Source organism: Oncorhynchus nerka, linkage group LG21 (genome assembly GCF_034236695.1).
Source record: "Oncorhynchus nerka isolate Pitt River linkage group LG21, Oner_Uvic_2.0, whole genome shotgun sequence".
In the NCBI taxonomy this organism is placed as follows: domain Eukaryota; kingdom Metazoa; phylum Chordata; class Actinopteri; order Salmoniformes; family Salmonidae; genus Oncorhynchus; species Oncorhynchus nerka.
This window is the reverse complement of record NC_088416.1, coordinates 674,292-700,018: the sequence shown is the minus strand read 5'-3', so window position 1 is coordinate 700,018 and position 25,727 is coordinate 674,292. Positions and strand designations below refer to the sequence as shown.

General features: G+C 45.3%; 1 protein-coding gene across 1 annotated transcript; it reads right to left on the bottom strand.

The window, feature by feature from the left end:
• Positions 1–698: 698 nt before the first annotated feature.
• On the bottom strand, positions 699–25,647 carry LOC115120712 (bMERB domain-containing protein 1). The gene is made up of 6 exons (XM_029649679.2): positions 25,414–25,647; positions 18,436–18,556; positions 8,654–8,727; positions 4,136–4,250; positions 2,819–2,904; positions 699–2,339 (listed from the first exon to the last, which is right to left on the bottom strand). Exons 1-6 carry the CDS (start codon positions 25,499–25,501, stop codon positions 2,224–2,226), a joined length of 600 nt encoding a protein of 199 aa, XP_029505539.1. The 5' UTR covers positions 25,502–25,647; the 3' UTR covers positions 699–2,223.
• Between the last annotated feature and the right edge of the window lie 80 nt (positions 25,648–25,727).

The window sequence follows — 25,727 nt, the reverse complement described above, 5'->3', positions numbered from 1 at the left end:
GAGGACTGGCCACCCCACATAGCCTGGTTCCTCTCTAGGTTTCTTCCTAGGTTTTGGCCTTTCTAGGGAGTTTTTCCTAGCCACCGTGCTTTTACACCTGCATTGTTTGCTGTTTGGGGTTTTAGGCTGGGTTTCTGTACAGCACTTTGAGATATCAGCTAATGTACGAAGGGCTATATAAATAAATTTGATTTGATTTGATTTTTGTGACTGCACTTGAACAAACTTTCAAACAAACTTTCTTAATTTTCCGCGTTGACTGAGATTAATGTCCTAAAGTAATGATGGACTGTTGTTTCTCTTTGCTTATTTGAGCTGTTCTTGCCATAATATGGACTTGGTCTTTTACCAAATAGGGCTATCTTCTGTATAGCACCCCTACCTTGTCACAACACAACTGATTGGCTCAAACGCATTAAGAAGGAAAGAAATTCCACAAATGAACTTTTAACAGGGCACACCTGTTAATTGAAATGCATTCCAGGTTACTACCTCATGAAGCTGGTTGGGAGAATGCCTAGAGTGTGCAAAGCTGTCATCAAGACAAAGGGTGGCTACCTAGAAGAATCTCAAATATAAAATATATTTTGATTTAACACTTGTTTTGGTTACATGATTCCATATGTGTTATTTCATAGGTTTGATGTCTTCACTATTATTCTACAATGTAGAAAGTAGTAAAAATAAAGAACCCTGTAATGAGTAGGTGTGTCCAAACTTTTGACCGGTACTGTATATGTACAGGTCATTTCGGCTCATTTATGCATATTGTTCAATTTGGACATTAAAGCATCACTAATAAACCACAGAACAAAGTTCAGGGATGAGTCTCAGTGTTTTCCTCAATTCTTCGCTTCTCAAAACCTCCGATGGAAGCAAGGAGAAGGACTTGATGAGTCAAGGAAAATACTTCCGAGATCTACCCAAAGGGAGGCGTGGGGCTAGAGGACAATATTCTGAAGTAGAGGGTCACTTTGTTGAACAGGACTCCCTGATCTTCTACAAACAGATTCCAACAAACACTCTCTTTTCCAGAATCTTAACAAAGGCATGTACAAATAAAGAATTGCATTCACCTCTTCTTGTTTTGCCGTAGAAATTGCAAGACTCGTAGTATGACGCTAATTGTTTTCCTTTGCTATACTTATTCATTGTAATCATGAATAATATTGTAGTGATACCATGGTAATAACTACCAGTATGTTTTGGTGAAGATAAGAATGACCAGTTGTAAGGCTGACTTTGCCTTAGCAACATAAATGCGTGTGTATACTGGCTGGTTATTGATACGTTAATATACATCATAGAAAAACAAAATAACTCAATCATGCGATTGTTGCAGCTTGCCAATGTAAATGGTATCATAGCAACTGTGTTCAGCAATACTGTTTATATAGGAAGTATACTTTTACAATAAAGGGATAAAAATGTACTGCAGTGAGTGAAGTGTTTCATAATCTACAGTTCCAGAGCAAGCATCAGGGTTGGATCAATTCATTTTCAAATCTGGTAATTCGGTAAGTAATTGACTGGATTGAAATGGAATTGACCCCACCCTGGTAAGCATACAGTCCTAAGTCTGAGAGGAGTTCTAGTTGTTCCGTTAAAGGGTTGGAATGGAATTGACCCCACCCTGCTAAGCATACAGTCCTAAGTCTGAGAGTTCTAGTTGTTCCGTTAAAGGGTTGGAATGGAAGCATCCAGTAAATACCCGTTATTCAAAATGACAAAGTCAATAACATTTAAGTCATGATGTCATTTCCTGGTGGACAGAGAACCTTGGTATGATGCGTTTGTGGTTGGGTATGGGACGTTGTGCTTATAAATCTGAGGAATATATGTCATTATTGATCTCTGAAGAATGTTTCAAGAGGGATGTAATGAGTCCCTAAATCAATATAAATTGGTGTATTGCTTACAATACTGTACAGGTCCCATATATTCCATTTCCAATTGCCTTTTAACATTATATAGTGCCACATATTTCATTTACATTTCTGTTATTCCATTATTTACATGTGGCCAGGCCTGTCCATCTATCACCTATAAGGGCGTCCATTTTGCACCAGGGTTCTCTGGATCACAGGAAATGATGTAACAATAGGTGATATGACACCAAGAGACCAGGTCAGGTGACAGATGTACAGTGTGACTGTGTTGTTGTTACTAGGGTGGTGCTGTGAATGGGAGGGTGTACTGTCCTCAACTCCTCGGTAACCACGGTTACATGATACAACACTGGGTGGCTCCGCAGCAGTCCTTGATGATGGTGATGGACTTGGTGACGGATGGCTTGCTGGGCGGAGGATCAGGGACTTGTCTCTTGGGCTTCTGGGGATCTAGGGTAAGAGAGTATGGGCAAATCTGAGATGTCATAGGGCACCCTATTCCCAACATAGTGCACTACTTTTTGCACTCCTACCAGAGACTCGTATAGGGGTGCACATTTGGACACGTTCTCTGTGGTTTTAGATGGAGATGAAAAAGGCACAGCCATTTCTCTACGATTCCCATCTTCGACTCTGTTTGAATGAAGTCCTAGCCATGATTAGATGAAATCAACACCATAACAACTCAGACTCTGTTCTAGAATCGATATTCTGATATGATTTGAATCGGCTGTTACCACACTAATTCCATTACGTGGCTTGTCAGTTGTCCCTTGTTGCCTCTCGATTTTATCTCGGTCTTGACCTAATGCGACAGAGCCAGTGTGCCCGGTGTGAAATTGTATGACAGTCAGGGCCACTCATGGTCTGTGACTCTGGATATGACAGAATTCATCTGCTTGGTATTTTGTATGAAGGATACTACTCACTTTGGGCAGCTTCTCTGGCCAGCTTCTCCAGAGGCATCATCTTCTGTCTCAGGAACTCAGCCATCTCCTTGTCCTCCTCCTGCTCCCTGTAGAGAGGATATGGGTTAGAGTCAGTGGTTACAGACAGACAGTCACCCCTTACTCAATGGCAAAACGTCACATAGTCTGTAGAAACCCCCCATACGTACGTACCAAAGCATTTGCCCCTAAACAGTTGTCACTTTCCGGACTAACATACCTTGTGTCCATACTCCTATTCCATAAAGTTAGTGACTATTTACGGCACATAAAATCTCCATACACATAGCTTTGTTTCCAAGAATGTCTCGCAATCTGTCTGTTGCAGTTTACTTTTCAATATCCTCAACACTCCATACATTCACTGAATGACACTGTGATATCATATCAGCTCTGCTGTCTGTAAGTAATCTCCATGTCAAAGAAAGGAGGACCAAGATAGCAGGCAGAGGATGGGGAGTAAGTGAGAGAACAAGGGGGACCAAGATAGCAGGCAGAGAATGGGGAGTAAGTGAGAGAACAAGGGGGACCAAGATAGCAGGCAGAGAATGGGGAGTAAGTGAGAGACCAAGGGGGACCAAGATAGCAGGCAGAGAATGGGGAGTAAGTGAGAGACCAAGGGGGACCAAGATAGCAGGCAGAGGATGGGGAGTAAGTGAGAGACCAAGGGGGACCAAGATAGCAGGCAGAGGATGGGGAGTAAGTGAGAGACCAAGGGGGACCAAGATAGCAGGCAGAGGATGGGGAGTAAGTGAGAGACCAAGGGGGACCAAGATAGCAGCCTAGGAAGAAGAGGAAGTGAAGATGATAAGAAGTTGAACTGTGGTCATGTGTCACATCCCTCAGACTGTCTGGCAGTTAGACCATAATCTCTCCACGTCCCTCAGAATGTCTGGCAGTTAGGCCATAATCTCTCCACCTCCCACAGACTGTTTGGCAGTTAGACCGTAATCTCTCCACCTCCCACAGACTGTCTGGCAGTTAGACCATAATCTCTCCACGTCCCTCAGAATGTCTGGCAGTTAGACCATAATCTCTCCACCTCCCTCAGACTGTTTGGCAGTTAGACCGTAATCTCTCTACCTCCCTCAGACTGTCTGGCAGTCCCTCCACCTCCCTCTCTCCATCTCCCTTCCTCTCTCCAGCTCCCTCCCTCCACCTCCCTCGGACCACAGTTCTACCTTAATCTCTCCAGCTCCCTCCTTCTCTCCACCTCCCTCTCTCCATCTCCTTCCCTCTCTCAATCTCCCTCCATCTCCCTCCCTCTCTCCCTCCAGCTCCCTCGGACCACAGTTCTACCTTAATCTCTCCACCTCTGCATCGTCCACTAGGAAATCCCTCTTCTGCACCAGTTTATGGATTTTCAGGATCAACTCCTCCTCCCACTGTCTCTGTTTCTTGGTCTTCTCTTTCTCTGGAGGAAGAAGAGAGGTAGAGAGGGAAGGGGATAGAAGGGAGGTAGAGAGGGGGTTAGATTTGAAAGGTGATTGATGTTTTATATCAAACTAAAAAGTACATTTTTTAAATCTTATATTAAATACATTTCTCAACTGATACAACATTTGTTAGATACTGAGCTACAGGGGAAGAGGAAACTTCCTGGGAAGGCAGCGCATGCTACCAAATAGTGATTCACATCACAAACCGTAGGGACCCTTTTCAATCTGTAAAGCTCAAGTGATGGAAATGTAAAGGTGATTTCCAGTTGAGCCAACATATGCAGTGATACCATGAATGCAGTCTCTGCCAAAGCGGGACATTGCCTTTAAATTTCAATCATGCTGTAAAGCTGAACTTCTGCGTTGCGGATTGAATAGAGTCCTAGATATTTAGATTCTTAAATAGTCCTCCTCGTGTTTAATTCATGAGAACTAATCGGGAGACAAAATATGCAAATGCGGTTCAATGATGCAATGTCCTGTCTGAATGGGGGAATTTGCATAAGCAGTCGTATATTAATGGAATTAATCTCAAATGTTACTCTATGCCCTACACAGGACAATACCTTTGACCAGAGCTCAATGGGTTCATTTGCATAAGCAGTCGTATATTCATAAACTCTGTACCCAATTCTCTGGAAAGGATTTTGACTTTATTCCCCTGACCTTCACACTGAAATCAAATGTATTGGTCACATACACATGGTAAGCAGATGTTAATGCGAGAGTAGCGAGATGCTTTTCCTTCTTGTTCCGGCAGTGCAGTAATATCTAACGAGTAATCTAACAATTTCACAACCACTACCTTACACACAAAGCTAAGTAAAGGAATGAGATAAGAATATATACATATAAATATATGGATGAGCAATGACAGAGAGGCATAGGCAAGATGCAATAGATGGTATAAAATACAGTATATACATGTGAGATGAGTAATGCAAGATATGTAAACCTTGTTAAAGTGCCATTTATTAAAGTGGCTAATGATTTGAGACTGTATGTAGGCAGCAGCCTCTCTGTGTTAGTGATGGCTGTTTAACAGTCTGATGGCCTTGAGATAGAAGCTGTTTTTCAGTCTCTCGGTCCCAGCTTTGATGCACCTGTACTGACCTCGCCTTCTGGATGGTAGCGGGGAGAACAGGCAGTGACTCGGGTGGTTGTTATCCTTGATGATCTTTTTGGACTTCCTGTGACATCAGGTGCTGTAGGTGTCTTGGAGGGTAGGTAGTTTACCCCCGGTGATGCGTTGTGTAGACCTCACTACCCTCTGGAGACCCTTGCGATTGAGGGCTGTGCAGTTTCCGTACCAGGTGGTGATACAGCCCGGCAGGATGCTCTCAATTGTGCACCTGTAAAAATTTGTGAGGGTTTTAGGTGACAAACCACATTTCTTCAGCCTCCTGAGGTTGAAGAGGCGCTGTTGCGCCTTCTTCACCACACTGTCTGTGAGGGTGGACCATTTCAGTTTGTTCGTGATGTGTAAGCCAAGGAACTTACAACTTTCCACCTTCTCCACTACTGTCCTGTTGATGTGGATAGGGGGGTGCTCACTCTGCTGTTTCCTGAAGTCCATGATCATCTCCTTTGTTTTGTTGCTGTTGAGTGAGAGGTTGTTTTCTTGACACCACATTCCGAGTGCTCTCACCTCCTCCCTTTAGGCTGTCTCGTCATCGTTGTTAATCAAGCCCACTACTGTTGTGTTGTCTGCAAACTTGATGATTGAGTTGGAGGCGTGCATGGCCACGCAGTCATGGGTGAACAGGAAGTACAGGAGAGGGCTGAGCACGCATCCTTGTGGGACCCAGTGATAGACTGAGACACACACACACATACATACACTGCAATAGTTGGAGAACAATGTGCAGTGTTGTTGACAGTAGTAATAGTAGGTGGGAAAGCTGAGGCACCAGGCAGGAGAGGAGTGCAGTCTCAGCTCTTTCTCTCCCACCGGGATAGAACTGGATCCGTACAGCCATTCCCTGGAGTCACAGTGTTCCCGGAACGTATAGATGAATGCAGAAATCGGAATGTCAAATGGAAAAGGAAAAGCAGAGAGGCCTTTCTCTGTACTGAGGTAATAACAGAGCTCGTTGGGTCACATACATATTGATACATAGGGTATGGTATATTATGACTCAATGGTGTGAGGAATTAGATTTCATTTGGAATGTGTGAATGGTGTTTTAAATCTCAATGAATGTCATGCATAATGTACTGGATTTAGCTTCTAGCAGTATGGCATCTGTACTGTATGTAGGCTTTATATATGCTCTAATGAACAATTAATTCCATTGTTCTTGTTTGTTGCGATTCCAGATGATCACTAATACAGATCCAGTCACTCTGTCAAGTTCACAAATAAAAGGAGAAACTAGCCTGGTACCAGATCTGTTTGTGCTGTCTGGGACCAGGCTAGACAGCTAACTCTAGACTCTGACGTTGTAGAGTTGTGAGGTTGTAGTGGCTATTTGACTCCATCTGCTGTCAGCCGTAGACCTAACATCATTTGTGGAGGAAAGTATAAATAAAGTAGTATTTGTTGAAATAATCTTAGGCCACAGTCTCAGGAAATGGACCATTGGCTCATATAGCCATTACGGTTAGCTATGCGTGTGTGTGTGTTTGTGCGCCTGTGTGGCCATTATGACTGTGCCTACTCTAAACTACCTGAGGGGAAGAACCTCCCAGCCTCATAACTATCCCATGTCCCTGAGAGTTACAATCAATTGTGCGGCTACTTTACCGCAGTGAACCTACCCACAAATCACGTCACCATGTAGCAGCAGGTAGCTGCATACAGTAGCAGTTTTTCTCCTCTACCCTATTTTTGGGTTTATACTCACTATAGCAGGGGTGTTTTTCCTTTCAATTTAGACCTAGACAACCAGGTGAGGGGAGTTCCTAACTAATCAGTGACCTTAATTCATCAATTAAGTACAAGGGGGAAGCAAAAACCCGCAGACACTCGACCCTCCATGGAATGAGTTTGACACATGCTCTACAACATGCATAAGCAATTTGGCTAATCTAAGGGTACATTGAGGATACATCCTGATATGCTTGTTCTATTTCCTAGAGGGATAGACAGTATGGCACATTTTTCTCCCTGTTATGTTGCCGGGTAGAATAGGACAGGGGAGGGCGGTGAAGTGGATTTCTTGGCTGTAGTTATATATGGTTAATACTATATGGTACATTTTTCTCTCTGTTGCCTGGTAGGATAGGAAAGGCAATAGGACAGACGAGGGCAACCAGTGGAGGTGTTGTGAAGTCTGTGTTGCCGTTAGTTACCTGGATATATGGTTATTGATAAACTGGGTGGTTCGAGCCCTGAATGCTGATTGGCTGGCAGTCGTGGTATATCAGACTGTATACCACAGTTATGACAAAACATTTATTTTTACTGCTCTAATGATGTTGGTAACCAGTTTAACCTCTACGAGATTGGTGTCCCCACCCACAGGGAGGTTGAGTTAATGTGATTAGCATGATGTTGTAAATAACAAAAACATTTTCCAGGACATATCTGATATGGGCAGAAAGCTTAAAATCTTGTTAACCTCAGTGTCCCCCCCCGGCAGGGACGGTTGTGAGCTAACGTAGGCTAATGTGATTAGCATGAGGTTGTAAGTAACAAGAACATTTTCCAGGACATAGACATATCGGATATGGCCAGAAAGCTTAAATTCTTGTAAATCTAACTGCACTGTCCAATTTACAGTAGCTATTACAGTGAAAGAATACCATGCTATTGTTTGAGGAGAGTGCACAGTTATGAACTTGAAAATATATGAATAAACCAATTAGGCACATTTGGGCACATTTGGGCAGTCTTGCTTGATACAACAATTTGAACAGCAATGCAATGGTTCATTGAATCAGTCTAAAACGTTGCACATTCACACTACTGCCATCTAGTGGTCAAATTCAAAAGTCACCTAACCTGGAATATTACATTTAGGCCTTTCTCTTTCAAAGATGCAAGATCTAATGTGTTATATTTTCCTACATTAATTTCACATTTACACAAACTTCAAAGTATTTCCTTCAAATGGTATCAAGAATATAAATATCATTGCTTCAGGTCCTCAGCTACAGGCAGTTAGATTTGGGTATGTCATTTTAGGCGAAAATTGAAAAAAAGGGTCCAATCCTTATTATAATAGAAATAAGGCACCTCGGGTGTTTGTGGTATATGGCCAATATACAACTGCTAAAGGCTGTATCCAGGCAATCCATGTTGAGTCGCACCTAAGAACAGCCCTTAGTCGTGGTATATTGGCCTTATACCATACCCCCTCGTGCCTTGTTGCGTAAATATTTACCTCAGATATATGGGTGATTGTGATTGTCTCTATTTGTTGCTGTTAGTTACCTGGTACAGTTACCACCTTCCTCAGCTCCTGTTTCAGACTCATGATGTCTTTGCAGAGCTGGATGTCGTCCGCCCTTGAAAAGACAACAACATTCATTCCAGTTAGGAAGGGTAAAGCACAGTGTGACTCTCTGGCCCTGTTCCATTTTGGTTCTTCCAAGTTCTTCCAAGTTACACTCCCCTTAGGGAAGAGTGTGGGCAGATGAAAAGTGTTGAATGACTCACTCCTCTACCAGATCCTCTGGTCCTGAAGACCCACCCTGAGGACCCTACTGGTACCTCTCTGTCATGTCATCCCAGTCTCTTCTCCTCCCCTTCCTCCCTCCATCCCTTGTTCTTCCCATCCATCCCTCCATCCTTCCCTCTCCTCTCCTCCCCTCCATCACTCCCTCCCTCCATCTTTCACTCTTTCTCTCTTTCAAATCAAATGTATTTATATAGCTCTTCGTACATCAGCTGATATCTCAAAGTGCTGTACAGAAACCCAGACTAAAACCCCAAACAGCAAGCAATGCAGGTGTAGAAGCACGGTGGCTAGGAAAAACTCCCTAGAAAGGCCAAACCCTAGGAAGAAACCTAAGAGAGGAACCAGGCTATGAGGGGTGGCCAGTCCTCTTCTGGCTGTGCCGGGTGGAGATTATAACAGAACATGGCCAAGATGTTCAAATGTTCATAAATGACCAGCATGGTCAAATAATAATAATCACAGTAGTTGTCGAGGGTGCAGCAAGTCAGCACCTCAGGAGTAAATGTCAGTTGGCTTTTCATAGCCGATCATTAAGAGTATCTCTACCACTCCTGCTGTCTCTAGAGAGTTGAAAACAGCAGGTCTGGGACAGGGAGCATGTCCGGTGAACAGGTCAGGATTCCATAGCCGCAGGCAGAACAGTTGAAACTGGAGCAGCAGCATGGACAGGTGGACTGGGGACAGCAAGGAGTCATCATGCCAGGTAGTCCCGAGGCATGGTCCTAGGGCTCAGGTCCTCAGAGAGAAAGAAAGAAAGAGAGAAAGTGAGAGAGAGAATTAGAGAGAGCATACTTAAATTCACACAGGACACCGGATAAGACAGGATAAGTACTCCAGATATAACAAACTGACCCTAGCCCCCCGACACAAACTACTGCAGCATAAATACTGGAGGCCGAGACAGGAGGGGTCAGGAGACAGTGTGGCCCCACCCACTTTGCCAAAGCACAGCCCCCACACCACTAGAGGGATATCTTCAACCACCAACTTACCATCCTGAGACAAGGCCGAGTATAGCCCACAAAGATCTCCGCCACGGCACAACCAAAGGGGCGGGCGCCAACCCAGACAGGATGACCACATCAGTGTCTCAACCCACTCAAGTGACGCATCCCTCCTAGGGACAACATGAAAGAGCACCAGTAAGCCAGTGACTCAGCCCCTGTAATAGGGTTAGAGGCAGAGAATCCCAGTGGAAAGAGGGGAACCGGCCAGGCAGAGACAGCAAAGGCGGTTCGTTGCTCCAGAGCCTTTCCGTTCACCTTCCCACTCCTGGGCCAGACTACACTCAATCATATGACCCACTGAAGAGATGAGTCTTCAGTAAAGACTTAAAGGTTGAGACCGAGTTTGTGTCTCTCACATGGGTAGGCAGACCATTCCATAAACAATGGAGCTCTATAGGAGAAAGCCCTGCCTCCAGCTGTTTGCTTAGAAATTCTAGGGACAATTAGGAGGCCTGCGTCTTGTTACCGTAGCATACGTGTAGGTATGTACGGCAGGCTTTATCCGGGTAGCCGGAAAGTAGAACATTGCTGTAGTCTAACCTAGAAGTAACAAAAGCATGGGTTACTGTTTCTGCATCATTTTTGGACAGAAAGTTTCTGATTTTTGCAGTGTTACGTAGATGGAAAAAAGATGTCCTTGAAACAGTCTTGATATGTTCATCAAAAGAGAGATCAGGGTCCAGAGTAACACCGAGGTCCTTCACAGTTTTATTTGAGATGACTGTACAACCATTAAGATTAATTGTCAGATTCAACAGAAGATCTCTTTGTTTCTTGGGACCTAGAACAAGCATCTCTGTTTTGTCCGAGTTTAAAAGTAGAAAGTTTGCAGCCATCCACTTCCTTATGTCTGAAACACAGGCTTCTAGCGAGGGCAATTTTGGGGCTTCACCATGTTTCATTGAAATGTACAGCTGTGTGTCATCCGCATAGCAGTGAAAGTTAACATTGTTTTCGAATGACATCCCCAAGAGGTAAAATATATAGTGAAAACAATAGTGGTCCTGAAACAGAACCTTGAGGAACATCGAAATTTACAGTTGATTTGTCAGAGGACAAACCATTCACAGAGACAAACTGATATCTTTCCGACAGATAAGATCTAAACCAGGCCAGAACTTGTCCGTGTAGACCAATTTGGTTTTCCAATCTCTCCAAAAGAATGTGGTGATCGATGGTATCAAAAGCAGCACTAAGGTCTAGGAGCACGAGGACAGATGCAGAGCCTCAGTCCGATGCCATTAAAAGGTCATTTACCACCTTCACAAGTGCAGTCTCAGTGCTATGATGGGTTCTAAAACCAGACTGAAGCATTTCGTATACATTGTTTGTCTTCAGGAAGGCAGTGAGTTGCTGCGCAACAGCCTTTTCTAAAAATGTTGAGAGGAATGGAAGATTCGATATAGGCCGATAGTTCTTAAAATATTTTCTGGGTCAAGGTTTGGCTTTTTCAAGAGAGGCTTTATTACTGCCACTTTTAGTGAGTTTGGTACACATCCGGTGGATAGAGAGCCGTTGACTATGTAAACTTTTCCTTCTCTTCTCTGCCCTCTTCCTCTCCTCCCCCTCCCATTCATCTTCTCTTCCTCTCCTCCCCTCCCCTCCTTTCCTTCCCTCCATCCATCCCTACCTTTCTCTCTACAGCGCTGTGACAGCTACCAGGGATTTAAGTCTCTCTGTTGTAAATCACAGACTGATGACTCATCCACCAGCTCCCAACACCTCTCCTTCCTCCTCCCTCCATCTCTCTCTCCCTGTTCCTCCTCAGTCTCTCCCTCCATCCCCCCTTCATCACTCACCTCCCCCTCTCCCCCTCTCCCCCTCTGCCTCCTCCACTCTCCTCCTCCTCCTCTTCCTCCATCCCTCTCCCTACTATCCTCCCTACTATCCTCCCTTCATCTCTCTCCACCTCCTGTAGTTCCCACTTTCTCCCTTGTTCCCATTCTTCAGCCTCTTCTCCCTCTGCTCTTTCGACCCCCTGTTATTTCTCGCCCACTCACTTGTTCCTGTTTCTCAACCTCAACATCTTTTTCTCTCCTCCTCACTATCCCCTATCTGCCTTGTGTTTACCCACTCACTAGACCCCAACGGTGCTTCCAGCAGGCTTTGCACTCTGCCACTCCATCTGCTACAGAATGTGTGTGTGTGTGTGTCTGAGTCACACATAGCTGGAGGTATTAGCATCACTGTTCACTGATGAAGACATCCAAGCTAATGAAGCCACACTTCCCACCAATCTCTTTCCAGTTTCTATTGATTGTATTTGCCATCACACCAAAACATTTCACACAATATGGTGGTCCAAGATCCCCTGAAAATCAAGCATGAACTTCTGATCTGGTCACCTGACCCCATGACAAGACCAATAAGGTCACCAACGACCTGCTGATGGCGGCTGCAGGCTCCCCCTGTCTCCTGATCGTCCTGGACTTGAGAGCAGAGTTTGACACTGTCAACCACCCCATCCTCCTGGAATGCCTCCCGAGACACCGTCGGATTGTCTGAATCAGCTCTGAGCTGGTTCCACTCCAATGTCTGCTTTTCTTTCATTTTTACATTTACATTTACATTTAAGTCATTTAGCAGACGCTCTTATCCAGAGCGACTTACAAATTGGTGCATTCACCTTATGACATCCAGTGGAACAGTAGTGCATCTAAATCTTTTAAGGGGGGTGAGAGGGATTACTTTATCCTATCCTAGGTATTCCTTAAAGAGGTGGGGTTTCAGGTGTCTCCGGAAGGTGGTGATTGACTCCGCTGTCCTGGCGTCGTGAGGGAGTTTGTTCCACCATTGGGGGGCCAGAGCAGCGAACAGTTTTGACTGGGCTGAGTGGGAACTGTACTTCCTCAGTGGTAGGGAGGCGAGCAGGCCAGAGGTGGATGAACGCAGTGCCCTTGTTTGGGTGTAGGGCCTGATCAGAGCCTGGAGGTACTGAGGTGCCGTTCCCCTCACAGCTCCGTAGGCAAGCACCATGGTCTTGTAGCGGATGCGAGCTTCAACTGGAAGCCAGTGGAGAGAGCGGAGGAGCGGGGTGACGTGAGAGAACTTGGGAAGGTTGAACACCAGACGGGCTGCGGCGTTCTGGATGAGTTGTAGGGGTTTAATGGCACAGGCAGGGAGCCCAGCCAACAGCGAGTTGCAGTAATCCAGACGGGAGATGACGAGTGCCTGGATTAGGACCTGCGCCGCTTCCTGTGTGAGGCAGGGTCGTACTCTGCGGATGTTGTAGAGCATGAACCTACAGGAACGGGCCACCGCCTTGATGTTAGTTGAGAACGACAGGGTGTTGTCCAGGATCACGCCAAGGTTCTTAGCGCTCTGGGAGGAGGACACAATGGAGTTGTCAACCGTGATGGCGAGATCATGGAACGGGCAGTCCTTCCCGGGAGGAAGAGCAGCTCCGTCTTGCCGAGGTTCAGCTTGAGGTGGTGATCCGTCATCCACACTGATATGTCTGCCAGACATGCAGAGATGCGATTCGCCACCTGATCATCAGAAGGGGGAAAGGATAAGATTAATTGTGTGTCGTCTGCATAGCAATGATAGGAGAGACCATGTGAGGTTATGACAGAGCCAAGTGACTTGGTGTATAGCGAGAATAGGAGAGGGCCTAGAACAGAGCCCTGGGGGACACCAGTGGTGAGAGCACGTGGTGTGGAGACGGATTCTCGCCACGCCACCTGGTAGGAGCGACCTGTCAGGTAGGACGCAATCCAAGCGTGGGCCGCGCCGGAGATGCCCAACTCGGAGAGGGTGGAGAGGAGGATCTGATGGTTCACAGTATCGAAGGCACCCGATAGGTCTAGAAGGATGAGAGCAGAGGAGAGAGAGTTAGCTTTAGCAGTGCGGAGCGCCTCCGTGATACAGAGAAGAGCAGTCTCAGTTGAATGACTAGTCTTGAAACCTGACTGATTTGGATCAAGAAGGTCATTCTGAGAGAGATAGCGGGAGAGCTGGCCAAGGACGGCACGTTCAAGAGTTTTGGAGAGAAAAGAAAGAAGGGATACTGGTTTGTAGTTGTTGACAACGGAGGGATCGAGTGTAGGTTTTTTCAGAAGGGGTGCAACTCTCGCTCTCTTGAAGACGGAAGGGACGTAGCCAGCGGTCAGGGATGAGTTGATGAGCGAGGTGAGGTAAGGGAGAAGGTCTCCGGAAATGGTCTGGAGAAGAGAGGAGGGGATAGGGTCAAGCGGGCAGGTTGTTGGGCGGCCGGCCGTCACAAGACGCGAGATTTCATCTGGAGAGAGGGGGGAGAAAGAGGTCAGAGCACAGGGTAGGGCAGTGTGAGCAGAACCAGCGGTGTCGTTTGACTTAGCAAACGAGGATCGGATGTCGTCGACCTTCTTTTCAAAATGGTTGACGAAGTCATCTGCAGAGAGGGAGGAGGGGGAGGGGGAGGAGGATTCAGGAGGGAGGAGAAGGTTGCAAAGAGCTTCCTAGGGTTAGAGGCAGATGCTTGGAATTTAGAGTGGTAGAAAGAGGCTTTAGCAGCAGAGAGAGAAGAGGAAAATGTAGAGAGGAGGGAGTGAAAGGATGTCAGGTCCGCAGGGAGGCGAGTTTTCCTCCATTTCCGCTCGGCTGCCCGGAGCCCTGTTCTGTGAGCTCGCAATGAGTCGTTGAGCCACGGAGCGGGAGGGGAGGACCGAGCCGGCCTGGAGGATAGGGGACATAGAGAGTCAAAGGATGCAGAAAGGGAGGAGAGGAGGGTTGAGGAGGCAGAATCAGGAGATAGGTTGGAGAAGGTTTGAGCAGAGGGAAGAGATGATAGGATGGAAGAGGAGAGAGTAGCGGGGAGAGAGAGCGAAGGTTGGGACGGCGCGATACCATCCGAGTAGGGGCAGTGTGGGAAGTGTTGGATGAGAGCGAGAGGGAGAAGGATACAAGGTAGTGGTCGGAGACTTGGAGGGGAGTTGCAATGAGGTTAGTGGAAGAACAGCATCTAGTAAAGATGAGGTCGAGCGTATTTCCTGCCTTGTGAGTAGGGGGAAGGTGAGAGGGTGAGGTCAAAAGAGGAGAGGAGTGGAAAGAAGGAGGCAGAGAGGAATGAGTCAAAGGTAGACGTGGGGAGGTTAAAGTCGCCCAGAACTGTGAGAGGTGAAAGCCAAGTCCTCAGGAAAGGAGCTTATCAAGGCATCAAGCTCATTGATGAACTCCACCAGGGAACCTGGAGGGCGATAAATGATAAGGATGTTAAGCTTGAAAGGGCTGGTAACTGTGACAGCATGGAATTCAAAGGAGGCGATAGACAGATGGGTAAGGGGAGAAAGAGAGAATGACCACTTGGAGAGATGAGGATCCGGTGCCACCACCCCGCTGACCAGAAGCTGGCAGTGTCTGGGGTGTGCGAGAAATCACGTGGAGTGTAATGGTTTCAGACGAAGAGAGAGCAGTAGGAGTAGCAGTGTTGTCTGTGGTGATCCATGTTTCCGTCAGTGCCAAGAAAATCCATTCAGTCGAGGGACTGGAGGGAGGCATAGGCTGAGATGAACTCTGTCTTGTTGGAGATTCCCAAAGATTGGAAAGCAGATCGGGGGGACAGTTCCAGAGGCTACCGGAGACCTGGAACTCCACGTGGGTTTCAGAGCTGGTCATGGGTGCACCTCAGCCACGCTCAAGGTCCTAAACTGGGACCACCAGATTAAGGCTTTCGACTGGGCAGACTCGCCTTGGTTTCTCAAATGATTGCGCCTGGTTCACCAACTACTTCTCTGTGGTTCAGCAAATCGTCTTGTATGGTCTGTGCAGAGAGGAGAGAACAGGGATAGACAGACACATAGTTGACAGGCTAGGCACAATGCCAGGCCTCCACTCTTAAATACAAGTAAAACTAATGCAAAGGAGATCACTGGAATGACAAATACGTGGACTACAATACTTAGTGTCTGGTTAGAGTGTTCAGAAAGTTAAATCTAGAATTGGCTTCCTATTTCGCAGCAAGAATCTTATTGACTAAAATGATTAAATGATACAGTACTGCTGAAGTAGGCCCTGCTAGGTAAAGTCCCCCCTACCATAGCATCTCCCACCTGTAGCACACGCTCCAGCAGGTATATCTCTCTAGTCACCCCCAAAACCACTTTCTTTGGCCGCCTTTCTTTGGCTGGCAGAGGCTGCGTTGTTGACTATGTAGGCTCTGTAGCACACGCTAGCTGGCAGTGTCTTTCCTAACTGTTGTTGACACTACACTAATCACCATTCCAGTGTTTTACGTTCCGTTGAGTGTAATGGTTTCTACTGTGCTACTGTGCTGCTCGAACTGCTTTGCTTTATCTTGGCCAGGTCTAAATGAGAACTTGGCTTACCTGGTTAAATAAAGGTGAAATAAATAAATAAAAATAAAATATTCGGGGCTAGCTGGCTAGCTAGCAGTGTTGATTTACGTTATGTTGCGTTAAAAGAACGACAATAGCTGGCTAGCTGACCTAGGAAATCGCTCAAGACTACACAATTATCTTTGATACAAAGACGGCTATGTAGCTAGCTACGATCAAACAAATCAAGCCGTTGTACTGTGATGAAATGAAAAATGTGGTACTACCTGTGGAGCGAAGCGAAATGCGACCGGATTGTTGAGTGCGGAAGTTCTGTTACGTTAAGGACGACGAATAGCTGGCTAGCTAACCTCGGTAAATTAAGATAATCACTCTAAAACTACACACTCTAAACTACACAATTATCTTGGATACGAAGACAGCAAAGACAACTATGTAGCTAGCTAACACTACACTAATCAAGTCGTTCAGTTGAGTGTAAGTTGTGCTGCTAATCGGTAGACGGTGGACTAGCTAACGGTAGACGTTAGCTAGCTAGCTAGCTGCAGGGCAGTGTAGACTGCGTTAGGACGACGAAATACGATAATTACGCAATTATCTATGATACAAAGGCGGCTATGTAGCTAGCTAAGAAGAAAAATTGCTAAGATTAGACAACTCAAACCGTTGTACTATAATGAAATGTAATGAAATGTAATACTACCTGCGGACCGAGTGCAGATGCGACCGCTCGCTCCAACCCAGAAGTAACAACTTCTAACCAATAGGTGGCATTCTTTGCGAGGCATTGGAAAAACTCCCTGGTCTTTATTGTTCAAGTGCTCGACTGAGGGACCCTACAATTATCTGTGTGTCTGGGGTACAGTGATGAGGCAGTTATTTAAAAATCATGTTAAACACTATTATTGCACACAGAGTGAGTCCATGCCACGTATTATGTGACTTGTTTAACTGCTGAACTTGTGTAGGCTTGGCACGACAAAGGGGTTGAACATATTTTCAGCTTTTAATCTTTTCTTAATTTGACATGGGGGTATTGTGAGTGGGCCAGTGACAAATGTAATACATTTTACATTCAGGCTGGAACACAACAAAATGTGTATAAAGTGTGTATACTTTCTGAAGGCACTGTAATAGCATGGATGCCATTCTGTTTCTGCTTTAGCCCACTCCTTTCTGTACTGGCATGGAGCAGGCTGGCAATCAAGTTAACTGATTATTCACAGTGTCAGAAATACGGCTTTACTGCGTCTACATCCGGATAATATCATTATCATCAGGATACACAGTATAAACCTATTCGGCTTATGTGTATGGGTGTCATTATTTTTCAAGGGTCCCAAAGAGTCTACGTACTCTCTTTACTGTACATAATACATTCACCCACTCTCGGAAGAAAATGGAAATTCAATGTATCTATTCCAATGAGCTTCTCTATTATTCAAATCCAACACGTCTTCGTGTCTCCCGACCCCTCCTGTCTCAGCCTCCAGTATTTATGCTGCAATGTTTTATGTGTCGGGGGGGGCTAGGGTCAGTCTGTTAAATCTGGAATATTTCTCCTGTCTTATCCGGTGTCCTGTGTGAATTTAAGTATGCTCTCTCTTATTCTCCCTCTCTTTCTTTCTTTCTTTCTTTCTTTCTTTCTTTCTTTCTTTCTTTCTCTCGGAGGACCTGAGCTCTAGGACCATGCTTCAGGACAACCTGGCCTGATGGCTCCTTGCTGTCCCCAGTCCACCTGGCCGTGCTGCTGCTGCGGCTGTGGAACCCTGACCTGTTCACCGGACGTGCTACCTGTCCCAGACCTGCTGTTTTCAACTCTCTAGAGACAGCAGGAGCAGTAGAGATACTCTGATTTACTCCTGAGGTGCTGACCTGTTGCACCCTCTACAACCACTGTGATTATTATGATTTGACCCTGATGGTCATCTATGAACATTTGACCATTTTGACCATGTTCTGTTATAATCTCCACCCGGCACAGTCAAAAGAGGACTGGCCACGCCTCATAGCCTGGTTCCTCTCTAGGTTTCTTCCTAGGTTCTAGCCATTCTAGGGAGTTTTTCCTAGCCACCGTGCTTCTACACCTGCATTGCTTACTGTTTGGGGTTTTAGGCTGGGTTTCTGTACAGCACTTTGTGACATTAGCTGATGTAAGAAGGGCTTTATGAATACATTTGATTGATTGATTGATTAAAGCCTCAGTCTGTAATTGTTTTATTGTGGTGTTGATGGTCTCTGTACAGTACTCACATAAAGCGCAGTTCGGACTCCCTCCTTACCAGCACCTCCCTGAGGCGCTGGATGCGAGCCATCTCCACGTCAATCTCATCTGGAGACATGATGCTCTCCGCCATGGACACATCTGACTGACCTGGAGGGAGAGAGGGAACTTTGTGCTTTAACACTATTGTGAGTTACATCATTCTAACACATCGGGAGAAGGGAGGGAGGGATTTCTAAATATTTTGGTCTTAACTATTTCAATAGATCATTCATAAAATACCAATACATTACCAACTTCTGGACTTCAGAACCAAAGGGCCTATTCTATTGTTCCCACCATCAAATAGTCTGAAGAGGAGACCTATTCCCTCCTTCCTCTGACTTAAAGAGCAGTACATGGAATCACAATGGACTTGGTCCTGCCAAGCATTCCTGCTTTACTGTCTAGCCTTGCCTATTATTCCCTCCTTCCTCTGACTTAAAGAACAGTACATGGAATCACAATGGACATGGTCCTGCCAAGCATTCCTGCTTTACTGTCTAGCCTTGCCTATTATTCCCTCCTTCCTCTGACTTAAAGAACAGTACATGGAATCACAATGGACATGGTCCTGCCAAGCATTCCTGCTTCACTGTCTAGCCTTGCCTATTATTCCCTCCTTCCTCTGACTTAAAGAACAGTACATGGAATCACAATGGACATGGTCCTGCCAAGCATTACTGCATTACTGTCTAGCCTTGCCTATTATTCCCTCCTTCCTCTGACTTAAAGAACAGTACATGGAATCACAATGGACATGGTCCTGCCAAGCATTCCTGCTTTACTGTCTAGCCTTGCCTATTATTCCCCTCCCTTTATCCAGTACAATGCCCAAGGCTTGTTTGGCAGATTTATTTGACAGTAATACAACACTACTCCCTGCTCTATCCAACGTTCTAATTATGAATGTGACGCTCGAGTAAGTCAAGGGACACGATCCGCATAGTAAATGATCTGAAATGTAAATAACACCAGGAATTTCTCTCTTGACTAAATGAAAAGCACGATGTTGCTTTTGAGCTGTCTTCTTCAAGTCTTGTCTTCAAAGCAAAAAACCTGACTCACTCACACACTGTCAAAGTGCTTCGTGGCAAACCTAGACAAGTCCAGATGATAGCTACGGTATGTGTCCTTGTGTCTCACAGTACCCACCTAAAAGGAATAGAAGGTTCTAGTAAAATGGCTGATGACTAAGAAAGAAGTAGCTGACGACCTTAAATTCGATGCCAGATGCTCAGGCACTCTGGTGTGACGCTCGCTGAATCAAGAGCATAAAAATACATAATGGAAGGAGTCTTTGACGCTGAGTATTAGTGAGGCTTTGGAAGGGCTGAAGGGTTGATGTCTTGAAGGCAGTGGTTGTGTCCCAAAAGGCACCCTATTCCCCATTTAGTGCATTATATAGCGAATAGAATGCCATTTGGGATGCAGACAGTAGGAAGGGCCTCAAGCCAAAGAAATGAGAGAAATCTGATACTGGTACTGACATAGGTCAATGACCTGGAGTAACTCTTCACCGATTGGACTAATACACCCTGAGCCGGGGCCAATGACCTCACAAAGCCACCTATTCAACTAATAACAATCAAAGCCTGGACACAGCAACACAGTGAAGCCAATAGAAATGGAAACTGATGGAATAATAAACCCATATTGCTAGTCACTAACGCAGCGTTCAAGTGCTATTGGAGTTATCGTGAGCTCCTAGTGGGAAATTTCACTTTAATAACCATCCAAGTGGGAAACTTCACTTTAATAACCCTCCTAGTGGGAAATTTCACTTTAATAACCCTCCTAGTGGGAAATTTCACTTTAATAACCCTCCAAGCGGGAAACTTCACTTTAATAACCCTCCAAGTGGGAAACTTCACTTTAATAACCCTCCAAGCGGGAAACTTCACTTTAATAACCCTCCAAGTGGGAAACTTCACTTTAATAACCCTCCAAGTGGGAAACTTCACTTTAATAACCCTCCAAGCGGGAAACTTGGAGAAAATGTTGTTAGCCGAGTTGCTGAGTTGTGACGTTTCACCACAACCTTTCACCTTTTGAACCAAAAGATGGCAACAAATCTGTTTTTGACAATTACAACCATATCAATATGGAGAATGTAGTTAGTTGACCATATTGTCAATGTTAAACAAGCTAACTAACTTTATTATTGGCAATGTTAGCTAGCTAAAATCTTATTGTTTAAAGAATTCTTCCGACTTCAAAATCACTTCAACACAATCATGTCAGACTTACGACTTCCCATTTTCCACCAGCACGTGAAGCCAGCATAAGCAACTGAATGATCATCGCAATCCCAATGTCAACCAACTGGACACACTACTAACAATAATCCTAGGCTTCTCCAATGTGTAACCTATGTCAGCAAGAAAGCAAACTGATTAATAAACGCATATTTCAGTCAATAGCACTAAGCCACAGAACAATCATCACGCTACCATTGTCAGAAAGAGTGCATAGGTCACAGGAGGCTGCTGTAGGGAGAACGGCTCATAATGAGGCCGGAGTACGACTCACAGGAGGCTGCTGTAGGGAGAACGGCTCATAATGACAGCCGGAGTACGACTCACAGGAGGCTGCTGTAGGGAGAACGGCTCATAATGAGGCCGGAGTACGACTCACAGGAGGCTGCTGTAGGGAGAACGGCTCATAATGACAGCCGGAGTACGACTCACAGGAGGCTACTGTAGGGAGAACGGCTCATAATGACAACCGGAGTACGACTCACAGGAGGCTGCTGTAGGGAGAACGGCTCATAATGACAGCCGGAGTACGACTCACAGGAGGCTGCTGTAGGGAGAACGGCTCATAATGAGGCCGGAGTACGACTCACAGGAGGCTGCTGTAGGGAGAACGGCTCATAATGACAGCCGGAGTACGACTCACAGGAGGCTGCTGTAGGGAGAACGGCTCATAATGACAGCCGGAGTACGACTCACAGGAGGCTGCTGTAGGGAGAACGGCTCATAATGACAGCCGGAGTACGACTCACAGGAGGCTGCTGTAGGGAGAACGGCTCATAATGACAGCCGGAGTACGACTCACAGGAGGCTGCTGTAGGGAGAACGGCTCATAATGACAGCCGGAGTACGACGGAAATGGAATGGCTTTAAACATCTGGAATCCATGTGTTTGATGTATTTGTTACCATTCCACTGATTCCGCTCCAGTCATTACCACGAGCCCGCCCTCCCAAATTAAGGTTCCACCAACCTCCTGTGGCATAGGCCTAGGGGGCAAGCACCTATCCTCTAATGTCACACCTTGGATCCATTGTAAACTATAGCCTCCCATCCCCCACTAGGCCGGACGTAAATATTTCACCTAGGGTTAGAAGGACGCACTGTGTACAGTACTGCTGGGAGACAGGCCTTCCAGACAGATTTTCTCTATGGAGAGAGACAGGCTACGAGTCCAGAATGGTGAACTGACTGTTCTGTGACTCCTCAACCAACTACTGGTAATGCTATCCATCCAGAGACCTTTACAAGGTGCTAATGTGGAGGCAGGACTCTTAAAGACAATCGACAAAAGGGAAATTAGTGGCGTTCCAAATCTTGGAAATAACTAACAAAAAATGATGTCACCTCAATTTTGTCCCCTCTATTGGTTTTCTTTGGCTGGATGAGATTTTGACATTCGTTTGAGTCACTGTTTTTGTCTAAGACAAATGTAACAAGAATCGAAATTGCACCCTGTGACTGTTCATAGCTGATGAGACTCAATGCTTAGCTTGACGTCGAGTCCTTGAATGAAAAGTAGCGTCCCAATGTTTTCCCTGCTGTGGTAACCGCAGCATGAAAACAATTCCGATACCCACATAGTTGTCTCTGCAGTCAATAACACAGTGTGGTAAACTGTGGAGGATTCATACCAAGTGGATTTTCTCTCTTTCTCTTTCTCTACCCCTCACTGCTCTCTCTATCTTTCTCTCCCTCTCCCCCCTTCTGTTTCTACCTTTCTCCCCCTCGCTACTCTTTCTACCTCACACAAAGACACACACACACACACACACACACACACACAATTTGCTGCTGACTGCCACACAAATTCCTGCCTGGCCCATTATGATGGCAGAGAGCCAGGTCTGTAATGAATAACACACAAAGGATCTCAACTGCCGACTGCTCTGAGCCGAGGAAGTTATCTTAACGCAGTACATACTCAGTCAGCACACACTCCCGTACTCAGTAGTCCACATTCAGTCATCAGCAGGGTTAGAGAGGAGGAAGTTATCTTAACGCAGTACATACTCAGTCAGCACACACTCCCGTACTCAGTAGTCCACATTCAGCCATCACAGGGTTAGAGAGGAGGAAGTTATCTTAACGCAGTACATCCTCAGTCAGCACACACTCCCGTACTCAGTAGTCCACATTCAGTCATCAGCAGGGTTAGAGAGGAGGAAGTTATCTTAACGCAGTACATACTCAGTCAGCACACACTCCCGTACTCAGTAGTCCACATTCAGCCATCACAGGGTTAGAGAGGAGGAAGTTATCTTAACGCAGTACATACTCAGTCAGCACACACTCTCGTACTCAGTAGTCCACATTCAGTCATCAGCAGGGTTAGAGAGGAGGAAGTTATCTTAACGCAGTACATGCTCAGTCAGCACACACTCCCGTACTCAGTAGTCCACATTCAGCCATCACAGGGTTAGAGAGGAGGAAGTTATCTTAACGCAGTACATGCTCAGTCAGCACACACTCCCGTACTCAGTAGTCCACATTCAGCCATCATGGTATGCTAGTGTGGGCACCATGGAAGGCAGCATTGAAAGACAAAGTAAGAATCATGCTAAACCTACTACAGGGAAACAGACACAGTGTGGCCTACAGATAGAACTGTATCGAAAAGCAAAAGCCAAAATAATAATAAATTGCTGAAGTATCACGGAAGACTGAAATTATAGCTGAAATTTAAAGGCAATGTTCTCGCGTTCGTGGTAAAACGCTGTATATGTCGGCTCAATCGGAAAATACCTTGACATTTTAATGTAGATCTTCCGTGATACGGATTGAATCCAGCTCTAAATCTATACAGTAACAGCATCATTTGGTCCTCCCCAGTCCCCACAGTCACTATTAGAAGAAATACCAGGCTTCCCTATCAATGTAGCTTCACTGGCAGAGCCAAGCTAGTTATTAACCCAATGTAATCAAACTAATTGCATTAAAACAAACTGCCGAATCAATACCCTGCACATCTGTCTATAAATCAACTGATCAGCATAATGAGAGCCTTGACAGAAGGAGGAGGGTGGACAGATGTCTGCTTGATGAGGAGAAGCAGATCTGTCATGTGAATATTATCTGCGTAGCAGCCACTTCAGGGTTATGTTCATTCGGGCATGCAATGGATAATAAAAAAAGTTTTTGTAATGGAAAACAAACATGAGCTTTTCTTATTGTGCAAAGTCTGGTAGCCCCTCCCTGTTCCAGTCTGCTTTCCTCCTAATGAACAGGGCCCAGAAGTACTGTGTTAATTGTAATGTTCCCCACTGTGTTTTAGTATCCAGCTATGCGTCTCCCAACACAGATGGAAGTTGAAAGTTGCAACACACAAGGAGGAACCAGGGGAAGGGAATGATGAATAGGTGTGTGTGTGTGTCTGTGTGTGTGTGTGGGGGGGAGGGGGGAGACAGAGAATCTATCTCTAAAAATAGATGCAGTCTTCTTCCATTCATATTCATGAGCTGAAGAATTCATCTCAGACTTTCTGCACCCACTCTCCTCTCGTCTCTCTTTTTCATTCCTATTCTAACGATGGAATTAATGAAGAGGACACTCAAAGAATATATTATTCCAAGATCCAATGGGCTGATTTCTGTTGAAAGTATACAGATGTCACACAGACAGCCCTACACAAAATATACAGTGAAACATAACTACCAGTATAAGTCAAGTGAATATTGAAATTAACCCCGTAGGTGTGTGAGGCTGACTCATGACAGGATTCTCTGCTGTGGATCTCTGGTTACATAAAGCACACAATATGACCTCTTGTTATTCCTGACCTCTGACCTCTGTTTACCCCCCCCCCCCCCCCCCCATGACCCTCTTTATGTCTGTATTATTAGACATATATCATACTGCTCTGATGACAGCATCGTGGCACTAGCCTAGCCTACCCATAATATCACAAATAGATACCAGTCAAATTAAGAACAATGAACAATGCATGTCATATAAACAACATTATTGAAACATTTATCTTAAAATGTATCTTCCTTCGAACGACCTTTCATAATGCATTGATATCTTACTGATTAAAAAAAAGGATGAAAACGAGGAGGATGAAAATCTCTTGCCTGTCTCTACAGTTTGTTTATATCATCTTTCCTGCTGGTATCAGTGCTGGTGATGCTGGTATTGACTCACACACTCACAGCCCGGCAGGTAGGCTTCCAGCTTGTTCTACCCTGCTGCATCCATCGACTGGAAGGGGTGCAGATCAATATATTAGAAGACCCAGTCAGACAACTTTAGAATGTACAGTCAGCTGAAAGTGAAGAGCTGGGCATATGTCAGTCCTTATTTAGTGTTATGGAAATAGGCTAGTAGATATGGGGCATTACATACGTGTATACATTTCGGGGCTCCTCTCCTTTGTGCTATTGTAATATATACTGTTAATACAGTGGGTAAGCTATTGTGAATGAGAAAGATCTTCTCAAATAGTAATGATATGGTTATTATCAGAGAATAACTGGTCAAATGCACCTCCAAAATGCATTGAAAGCAAAGCTCATGCATGGAGATGTCTCCAGTCCATTTTCAAGGCACTGGGAATGACATTCAGGAAACAATAAAGATGCACGGACTAATTGCAATTAACGGGTGTTGTTTTGCAACGCAACATCCCCTATCTGAAACCACATGCTTTATTCTGCACAGAGCAATAACCACTATAACAGGCCTAAACGTTACTTTGCAATGAATGACGCTCACCTTTGTCTTTTGTCCATTCCGTTTCCGATACAGAGCCGTAGCTCTTCAATGAGCGCTCGGTTTCAGAAATTGATTTCTTCAATTCCATAGCTGGAATTGATTTATGATACACTATGACTTTAATGGGTTGTGGAAATGTGTGTTAAAATCCTATATTGAGTTCTGCTCTTCTGTTTTCCTTTCAGGATAAATCAGTTTCGCCGATTCGAAGGCACCACCGAGCCGAGACGTTGAGCATCTTTATTTAAGCTTACAAATTCCTGTGTGGTACACAGATGGATGCAGAGCGCACGCGCATTACGAAACAGCGAAAG

Bases quoted from the DNA above. Each gene is read 5' to 3' on its own strand.
- LOC115120712 (XM_029649679.2), bottom strand. From the start codon at position 25,501: ATGGAATTGAAGAAATCAATTTCTGAAACCGAGCGCTCATTGAAGAGC. The intron at 4,251-8,653 runs GTAACTAACAGC...TTCTTCCTCCAG, and splicing joins GAAGGTGGTAACTGTACCAG to AGAAAGAGAAGACCAAGAAA. The intron at 2,340-2,818 runs GTGAGTAGTATC...CTCTTACCCTAG, and splicing joins GGCCAGAGAAGCTGCCCAAA to ATCCCCAGAAGCCCAAGAGA.